The following is a 10,416-nucleotide window of genomic DNA, read 5'->3' as shown; positions in this document are numbered from 1 at the left end:
GGATGTTCCACCAGTGGGATTTTAGGGGAATTTTTCCTGAGGCATAACCATCCTATAGAGAAGGTCTGGAGAAAGTTTCAGCTAGATCTTATTGTTTTCCCGTAAATTATGCTAAACGACCCCATTACTTTTACTAGGCAGGGCTCAAAATCGCCAAAAAATTAGAACAGTGCTGAGCCTGAATTTAAGCAACTTGGGTTTAGCAACCTAGCTCTGAAACTTAGCAATAGCATGAACCGAGAAAGTAACCAAAATACACGGGTTTTTTATAAGAACATCCAAATTTTTTGAAGACTTCGGATATTCTTAACTTTTTGAGTTTTAAGCCTAAAAATGTTCTTAAAATGTTCTTATTTCACCAGTTTTTGAGTATTTTTGTCCATTTTCCTAAGAAATTGGGTGTTCTAGGGTCTACAAAGCCTTTAAATATTCTTAACAATTTGGACCTCGAAGATGTTCTTATATAGTTTGTTCTTATAAAAAACGTGTACGTAAAAAGAGGCATTTTCGGCATTATTTGGCATTGAAATATGCGTGCACCGATGGTAATTAGATACCAAATTTGACTTATTTTGGACATAAAATTTACTAGTTCTTATAAAAAACGAGTGTATGACTAGGGTTTGTAAAAAAGTTTTGGCCAAAGTTTTTATATAGCCGAAAAGAGCATAACACACAGACTGTAACACGGACTAGGGCAAGAGTGGGCAAGTTCTTGTTAATTCTAATAAAAACAAAGACCGTGGTTTCACGTAAAGCCCGAAGGGCTAGATAGGCAACTTTAAGCTTTCTCCAGCAAAAAAAAGTGAAGCAAAAATTTGACTTTTTAAATTTCGTGCCGATGGATAGGATCTAGCATTTTAATTGTTTTCGGAGCGCGAGATCCAAAAAAGTAGGAGGCAAACGCTATTTCACATCTCTCAAACCGGTGAAATTGCATATTTTAGTGCCCTAGCCCTTCGGGCTTTACAGATCTGTGGGTTTCACTCACTTCTTTGAAAATAAAAAACAAACATCATTGTGTAGTGTGACCAAGGAGGAAAAAGCGCCAAACCGGCGCAACATGTTTGAGTTTTCAAATATTTGGTTTCATTTTTGATTTTGCAGTTTTTATTTTACGAAAAAGGAAAACATAAACAGAAAACAAGCTGGAAACTTTTGGATAAAACCTCATACTGATGAATCACAATGGAGAAAGATAACCTATCAAAGAATCTTTTTGAAAGTAAGATTGTTTTTCTTTTCTTTTGTCATTCTAAACCCTGCAAATTGTGCAAAGATTGTAGCATGAGAAGAGCCCGCTAGCAGGAAGAAGAGTATATATATGGAAACCGACAGGCTAGCTCTAAAACAGCATCTAATAACATGAAAACTAGAATATGATTCTTCAATGGGAATCGTGCACTTACAAACATCAATTTGTCAGATCTATAACAAAATTAATAACCACACTGTGTCATCATTGACAATGGGCCATTCCAGAAAATTTTTGTTACCCCCCGTCGGACGACGTGCATTTTTTAATTTTTTCTAGCCTTGGAAATAATTTTTCTTTTCCAGTGGCAGAAATTCCAATAAAAATCCATGTATATACATTTGCAAAATGCATCGGAAATTCCACTCTTTTTTGCCTTTTTTAATTCAATTGCCTTGGAAATTCATACATTTTCTTCTCTCCCCTTGGAAATTTCGAATTTCGGTGAAAACTTTAGCCCTCGGAAATCCTGTGTCGTCCGCCCCCCTGTTACAGACAAATTCTGGAATGGCCCAATAACCAGTTGGGTGTTTAAGATAAAAGCTGCAATTATTGCTCTTTTCGGCAATTATTGCCGAAAACAGCAACTTTTTCAATGATGAAATGCTGAATCAGCAGAAAAATAAAAAAGTAAATAAATGAAAATTGCCGTTTTCGGCAATTATTGCAGTTTTTGCTTTTGGAAATAAATGTTGATTTTATATATTATTGAACACGTGGTATTTGACACCCTCGCGATAAGTAGGCCCGCTGTGCCTTGTTTAGTTTTGTTTTCAACTGGTTTTTGTTGGAAATGCAGATAGCAAAATCGAGTCATATGTAGATAAATTTACAACGAGGGTTTTGTTATCTCTTTCTGGCTGTGTTTTGGCAGCGATGCAGGATCTTTTAACATATTATATTAGAACTTTTCATGTTATTGACCAACGAAAAATTGAAAAAACCTTTTTCTCGATGCAATTTTACAATTTTCAAACACCTCTGACAACACATTTTGCTGATTCAGCATTTCATCGTTGAAAAAATTACCGTTTTCGGCAATAATTGTCGAAAAGAGCAATAATTGCAGTTTTTATCTTAAACACCCGACTGATAACCAGACGGTAGCTATCAACCGAACAAAAATATACCTTTCCCGAAATTCAAACTTCTCAGAAATGGCCCGCCCGGGAAAACGTGCGCTCCACTGTTGTGTATAAAGTTGATTGGGAGGTAAACAAACGCGTTTTTGGGCATTTCAGGGCCAGGGATTAGGGAAAGTGGGTTTTCAGCTTCTAACTTTTGATAGCTATCTTCTTTTGGCTAAGAATTTTCAGGGTGGTACAATATTATGAATAGAATAAACATACTAAAATTTGAGGGAATTTTGTTTGACAGAACTTAAGAAAAGCTCAGAAAACTAACTTTCCCTAAGGAAACGCAGGCAAAAACAGATTTGTTTACCTCCAGAGACCAAACGATGGAGAGCATCAAAATAATGCGCGCGCATTAGTTTTACGAATTACAGAAAAGGTGTATTGCAATCGAACCAATCGAACGCAATCGAACGCGATCAAATAATTGAGATTCGATAGACCTTTTTGCCTTTCCATCCGCCATCTTGAATTGTATGCAAAAATTAGAGGAACGAAAAAGCCTTGGTTGGATTTAGTTGGAAAATATGCAAAACATATGCAAGTTTACACAAAGATTAAAAAGACAACAAAGCATCCTGTAAAGAAATATTATAATCATTAGAACAATAAAAGATGGAATTTTTTAATCCAAAAAGAAATATTTACAGAACAACAAGTCTTTTAGAAATTTGTTCTTAAAGACATAGCAAATTCTGTTTTCATGCCATTAAAAAATTCTACGACGTCGCACATTCTTTCCTGTGCATGAAAATATTAAAACCCCCGTTTTGATATACAAGTTCAAGCCCAACACTTTAGTAAAAGCCGCTGTAAATCAGGGGGTTCAGATCAAGGTTTTAAATTGTTCATTTGGCGGTTCTATTCCCAGGAGAATAATTTACCGTCAGCCAAATAAGGATGTTTTTTCTACCTGCGGGTGATTTTTCAGTTTGAGTTTATGTCTAATGTTATGGTTTTTTGAAGTGCTTGTTCTAAGAGATGAGTGAATTTGATTATTTTTAGTTTTCAAAAGAAGCAAATTTAATCTTTCTTTTACAAGATTACACTTTGATATAATGCCAATTATGCATGTAAGTTTTACATTACCGTCAACTGCTCTAACTTGGGACTATCTGACAAAACATGACAGCAATTTGGCCACCATTTCACCAAACCTCTAAAGTCATTTCATTTGGGTTAATGAACGGCCTGGATGGCGTATTAAAAAATACACGATTTCTCTTTCGCACCGAGTAGGCTTTTAAATCGAGATATGAAAAAAATCAGTTGTGGAAGACACGCGAGTGTCTGTGCACTCTAAGAGGAACAAGGAAGTATTTTTGATAAACTTGGTGGAGTTATTGAAACAAATTTGTTGTCAAAGAGATTTAGCAATAAGTGAAAATACAGACCAGATATCAACCAGTCCCATGTTTCGACCAATCGTCCCAAGCTAGAGCAGTTGGCGGTAATACTTTCTTTTTGCATAGGTTTTGCACATTTTTCAATGAAATCTCACCACGGAAATTGGCCACCATAGTTTTTGCATACAATTCAATATGGTGGATGGAATGGCGAAAAGGTCTATTGTCGAACGTAATCGAATCTCAATTGACAGTCCATCACAAAGTGCCATATAAACAAAACTCAACATCCTTCCAAAAGTTGTCTTTTTGATTTCCCAATTTTACATTAGTCTTAAGAGTTCACTTCCACAATATTTTATGTAAATTTCAATTTTGGTCAGTTGGGTTCAACATACCTTATCGGGGGAAAAAATGTCAGAGTTTTATTTAGTCCTGTTTAGTTGGGTTTTTTTTCGTCGGGAAAAATTTTATCACCTAAAGGCATTTTCGTCACTTTTCCCAGATTAAAATTTCAAATTCGTCACTTTCACCCGACTAAATTGTCCAAAAGAAATGGTTTCACTAACTCAAAATTTGATCTTGTAATTCGATGTTTAAAGCACTAATTTTGGTAAATAAAGGTGCAAAAAACCTAGATTTAAATTTTGGTTGCAGTATAAAATTTCGGGTAGATTTAAATGTTTTGGTCGGGGATAAAAAAATGGGGTACAAGTTTTGGTTGGGTGATAAAATGTTGGGGAAAAATTTTGCTATCCCCTCAAAATTTTTGTCACTTTCCCCTGACATTTTTTCACTGATAATGTATACGCATGTTTTTATTCATGTGACTGAAGTGTCTACTAAAACAATCTGGGGGTAAGTGGTGAAGCAACACAGCAAATTATTCGTAAAGTAAAGAAATATCTTTTGGCATTGACAATCAAATATAATATATTACATTATGTTTCCTTAATTCAAAAATCAAAAATCCATTTTGCATTCGCAAAAAAAAATTTAAAAAATAATGAATTAATATTACATACTAAAACGCTCCCGTCTTTTACTCTTGTCTAATTTCCGATCTCGCGGAAGGTTGAAAATAATCAAATTCAACAGATTTCACTCATCTCTTAGAACAAGCACTTCACCCGCAGGTAGAAAAAAAATCCTTATTCAGCTGACGGTAAATTATTCTCCTGGGAATAGAACCGCCAAATGATCAATTTAAAACATTGATCTGAACCCCCTGATTTACAGCGGCTTTTACTAAAGTGTTGGGCTTGAACTTGTATATCAAAACAGGGGTTTTAATATTTTCATGCACAAGAAAGAATGTGCGACGTCGTAGATTTTTTTAATGGCATGGATACAGAATTTGCTATGTCTTTAAAGGGATAATCCAATACTACGCAAATCAAAATATTATGGTCACGTGTCTGGAATTTGATTGGTCGAGAGCGATAAAAATTTACAATTTGATTGGTCGAACGGGATTTTCACTTTCGTTTTCGTAATCTAAACAAACCGAAAAATACTTTGCGACATAAAAAAGTTCGAAGTTGGGAGGGGAATGAAAAATCTTTCGTGTAATTTCTTCTGTCTTGTATCATACTTATATGAAGGAAATTTTCTGTTTTGCTATGCCAAAATTGATTCACAAATGTAAATACTACACAAGAGTTTTTCTATACACAAAGAGATTGTGAGATGAGAAGATATAAACAGTTCTTTGTTGTTTTCCTGTGTTCTTTGTGTTTCATTAAGAGCAGATGAACAAAATAACAAATAGTAAATAAAGCATAAAACGTAGTAAATAAAATTTTATCAAAACTGTTGGTGAAAAAATACTTAATTTTTTAGCAGAAAATGTTTTTAATATCTTAAAATGTTTTCATTGAGTATATGTATTTATCGTCACTTCATACAACATCAGTCACAATATTCCACATTCACTCAAGTTAACAACGTAAATAAAATGTAAACAGTTCTTCTTACAGCAGCATATCCATACCACTGTAAAAAATGCAGCTATGTCCATCCATCACGAAACAAACTGGTACATGAAAAATATGTTCAACTATTCCCAAATCATAGCATGTACGAGGACTTTCAAAAAGGGTGCATAGATATGTAGCTTCAGAGTCGAACCATGCCAGAAGCACAAGAAGACAAAGTCCCTTGATCAATGGTTTGATCTTTATTTTCAATGATAGTTACAGGATTTAAAATATAATCAAATCAATGTGTCCTACTGCTACTTCCTCAACATTATTTCATAAAATTCCAAATCAGTACAATATGATGCTCAGAACGAGTTTTTTGTTCATCGTAGAGTTACTTTTCACTTCATTTTATTTGGTTCGTGTAAAATCTCATGATACAGTGCTTTTATCAAGAAAATAATATCCGCGTTCCATGATTCTATCAAAGTATTTTGAAGTTATGTAGACTACAGTCTCCAGAGTTGATTTTTCAAGTCATTGCATGAACAAAAATGTCCCATATTTTGAAGTACGAACCATGAAAATCTTCTTTGAACAGCTTTCTTGTCTTGATGAGTTTCATTCACTTCTCAGATCCATATATGCACACTTTCGAGAGATGAACAAGTATTTCTTGTCTTGCTGATGAGTTTCATTTCACCCCCAGATCCATATGCACACTTTCGAGAGAAAATAGAAATCTCTTTCTCCTCTTGAGTGTTCAAAATTGACTACATTGTTATTTAACTGAAAGAAGCAAGAGAAGAGATAGTTTTGTATAAATTGGTTAGCAAAAGAATTCAACCTTGATATTAAATTTTTTCTTGTATCTTCAGCATCATAGAAAAATAAATATTGAAACTTTGCACAAAAATAATTGAATAAAAACACTTTATGATTTTGATAATATTAACATGTTATAGACACCTAAAAGTATATTTTAAAAATCAGTGGTAAAAATATAAACATTTCACTGATCAAATTATTTCGCTTCCATTTTGAAAGCTTCGAAGCTTCTGGTGCTAGTCTATCTCAACTTCATTTCTCTCGCAATTCCCGCACAAACTTTCCGTGAATCTTTTTTCAGTTTGCTGGATAAAATGAAACAAGTTTATTTGCTAGCGTCTTTTGTTCTAGTATTGGATTATCCCTTTAAGAACTAATTTCTAAAAGGCTTGTTGTTCCAGGGGGGTGAAGCAGTTAGTACAAGACATCATGCCTTTCTCGGAAGAAGTTAGTAACACCACCACCTTGTTACACTTAGTACAGTTAGTACTAACTGAATTTAGCCTTGAAAAAGGCTTTTGACCTTCATAAATTCAATAAAATCAAATAAAATAAAATTTAATATCTTAAAAATGATTCAATTTTCCATAGCTTTCAATAGGAAAAAACAACATTTTAGAAAATCAAATTTCTATTGAAACCAGCAAATTGTTTTTAAGATTTAAAAAAAGAATTTCGAAAATTTGAAAAAAAAATCTACTTCCCAAAATTTTTTTTGGTAAAATATGGTCTTTTTTTTAAATTTTCTCACAAAATCAATTTTTTACACAGTTAGTACCAAAATTTGGCAAATTTTTAGCAGGGGACCACCCTTTTTTGCAGTTAGTACATCTGAGTACTAAGTGATTTTATCCAATTCATATGGCACACCACCACGGTACTTCACCCCCCCTGGTTGTTCTGTAAATATTTCTTTTTGGATTAAAAAATTCCATCTTTTATTGTTCTAATGATTATAATATTTCTTTACAAGATGCTTTGTTGTCTTTTTAATCTTTATGTAAACTTGCATATGTTTTGCATATTTTCCAACTAAATCCAACCACGGTTTAATTCGTTCCTCTAATTTTTGCATACAAGATGGCGAATGGAAAGGCTAAAGGTATCAAATCTCAATTATTTGATCGCGTTCGATTACGTTCGATTGGTTTGATTGCAATACACCTTTTCCGTAATTCGTAAAACTAATGCGCGCATTATTTTGATGCTCTCCATTGTTTGGTCTCTGGAGGTAAACAAATCCGTTTTTGCCTGCATTTCCTTAGGGAAAGTTGGTTTTCTGAGCTTTTCTTAAGTTCTGTCAAACAAAATTCCCTCAAATTTTAGTATGTTCAATCTATTCATGATATTATACCACCCTGAAAATTCTTTGCCAAAAGAACATCGCTATCAAAAGTTAGAAGCTGAAAACCCACTTACCCTAACCCCTGGCCCTGCCTCGCAGGCAAAAATCGTTTACCTCCCAATCAATTTTATACACAACGGTGGAGCGCACGTTTTCCTGGGCCATTTCTGAGAAGTTTGAATTACAGGAAAGGTGTATTTTTGTTCGGTTGATAGCTACCGTCTGGTTATCAGTCGGGTGTTTAAGATAAAAACTTAAACTTTTCGACAATTATTGCCAAAAACGGCAATTTTTCAACGATGAAATGCTGAATCAGCAAAATGTGTTGTCCTTATAAGGGCAAAGATGTCGGAGGTGTTTGAAAATTGTAAAATTGCATCAAGAAAAAGGTTTTTCGGATTTTTAAAAGTGATTTATTTCAATTTTTCGTTGCTCAATAAGATGAAAAGTTCTAAAATAATTATGTTAAAAGATCCTGCATTGATGCCGAAACACAGCCAGAAAGAGATAACAAAACCTCGTTGTAAATTTGTTTACATATGACTCGATTTTGCTATCTGCATTTCCAACAAAAACCAGTTGAAAACAAAACTAAACAAGGCAAAGTGGGCCTACTTATCGTGTGGGTGTCAAATAACCAGGGGATGTCAATCGTAAAATTCGATTGTCAAATCAATTGAAGTCAATCGAAGTCGATCATAAAGAGATTCAACTATCACTTCGATCTGCTTCGATCGACTTCGATTGATTCGACCGATCACCTCGATCGACTTCGATTGACTTCGATCGATTTGACAATCGAATTTTACTACTCATATATGTCTGAGATTTTACTACCAATCCCCTGTCCCTCAGCCAATAAAAACATGATAAATTATCTTGTATCTAGGTAGCTGATAATAAGTTCTTCAAAAGACCGTCGCGTTCACCAAAACAACTATTTGGCACATTTGATTGATTTGCTTTAAGGTCAACTATTTGTGCAATATGAAAAAGATCATGTTTCACTGATTCCAATGACCCAAAAACCTTATTATTTGTTTTTAATATTCTAAAAAAACAAATTAGCCTTATTACAGTATTGCTGACAAAACCAAATCAAAATCGTCTGGAGCGATCGAAAGTTCGATTCTAAAAAACTACTCAATCTTTGAAAGTACAATCTTTTTTCAAAAAGAATCGAGGAGACATCAATAACATTTAACATTTTAAAATCTTTTCGATACGATATGAGCCTGATGCATGATTAAAATAAGTTAAAAAGGTGAATCAATAGTAAAATTACCCATAGCTTGATCAATTTTATCGATAGGCTGGCTTGTATCGATAAGAGCTCAATGCCCGTGAAAATTTAATTACAAAGAAAGCAAGTTGATAAAAATAAGCATGTGAGATGCTTGTGAAATAAATATAGAAAATTAATTGACATTTGTTGGACTATCATTGTTAAAACTTACAAAGAAAAACAAGTTGATAAAAGTGTGCATTAGAAACTTTAGGGGAATTTATTAACAAAACAACAATGCTTTAGAGAAGCTCTTTGATGTTACAAACGGATCAGCTAAACAAAAGTTGTGGCGATTGTGGGGTGTTCTGTTTCTTAAAAACTCTGTTACCGTACTCATGCAACCACCTACTATCTCCTTAGACATTTTGTTTGTAAAAATTCAGACACTTAAAAACACTATGTGACTAATGACACTAATGACTTGTAAAGTTGTATCAATAAAGATTTATCGCTAATTCAGGCAAATTTTCTATTGCAAATTTTGTTATCCCTATCGATAAGTTTCTATCCCTAAATCCCGGAACGAAGCGGACTGGGCATTTGACCGTTCTAAGGTCCTTTTAGCGGCATCAGCCGCTTTTGTTATTTGAATGGCTTAGCGGTAAAAGGACCAGTCCAATAGAAGACAAAGAGGAAAGGTAATTAAACAGATCTGACTTGTGCACTCCAAATAGCTTGCGGAGTCACAAATGTGTGCTATTTCAGGCCTTATAAGCCAGGTTTTTTTTCTTTAATGGCCTTTATTGGAAAAAAATTCTTCTTCAACTCTCAAATTAAATTCCCGCTAGATTTAATTTTTCGAGCCATCTGTTCACAGGTTTCTCCCTCTAATTACCAATGGCATTCATAATTTGATTTTAACTACATCTACGTTTTAGGGACCAAACCTGCGTTCTAACAACCAGGGGTATACTCTAAAAGTTTATCAAACAAATTTGTGCCCAAAACCCTCTAAATCAGTCTAAATTACATTTCCAAACTATGGTCAAAATTTTTTGTTCATATTTTAAAGAGGTCTCGAGAAATTGCTAAAATTGAAACCTACGTTTTGGGGGCCATTAGAAAAAAGCAAACAAGAATTTTTTGTTTGGTCTAAACACCCTCTCTCTCTTATCTTATTTCTTTTAAAGTCCACCTTGAAAAAAATCCACCCTTCTAAAAACAAAGAATTTAATTTTGTTTATAATATTCAAAGTAATATGGTATACTCCAGAAAGGTTGTATTTTTTTGGCTAACACAGTATTAATAACATTAAGATAAAGCTTTTCGGGGACACCACTTATTATTAGGTAGCTGAC

The 10,416-nt window shown here is 33.8% G+C and overlaps 1 protein-coding gene across 2 annotated transcripts in view; it reads left to right on the top strand.

Annotated features, from left to right (window-relative positions):
• The first annotated feature begins 1,035 nt into the window (after positions 1-1,035).
• Positions 1,036-10,416, top strand: part of LOC136812558 (kinesin-like protein KIF20B) — a 32,118-nt gene continuing 22,737 nt past the window's right edge. For both annotated transcript variants that reach the window (XM_067069084.1, XM_067069083.1), the window contains exon 1: positions 1,036-1,225. In XM_067069084.1, coding sequence (XP_066925185.1) covers positions 1,189-1,225 — 37 coding nt within the window. In that variant the 5' untranslated portion in view covers positions 1,036-1,188. The remainder of the gene's footprint in view (positions 1,226-10,416) is intronic.

Source organism: Clytia hemisphaerica, unplaced genomic scaffold (genome assembly GCF_902728285.1).
Source record: "Clytia hemisphaerica strain Z4C2 unplaced genomic scaffold, Clytia hemisphaerica genome assembly, whole genome shotgun sequence".
NCBI lineage: Eukaryota > Metazoa > Cnidaria > Hydrozoa > Leptothecata > Clytiidae > Clytia > Clytia hemisphaerica.
Note: the sequence above shows the minus strand (reverse complement) of the source record. Positions and strands in the feature narration are given on the sequence as shown.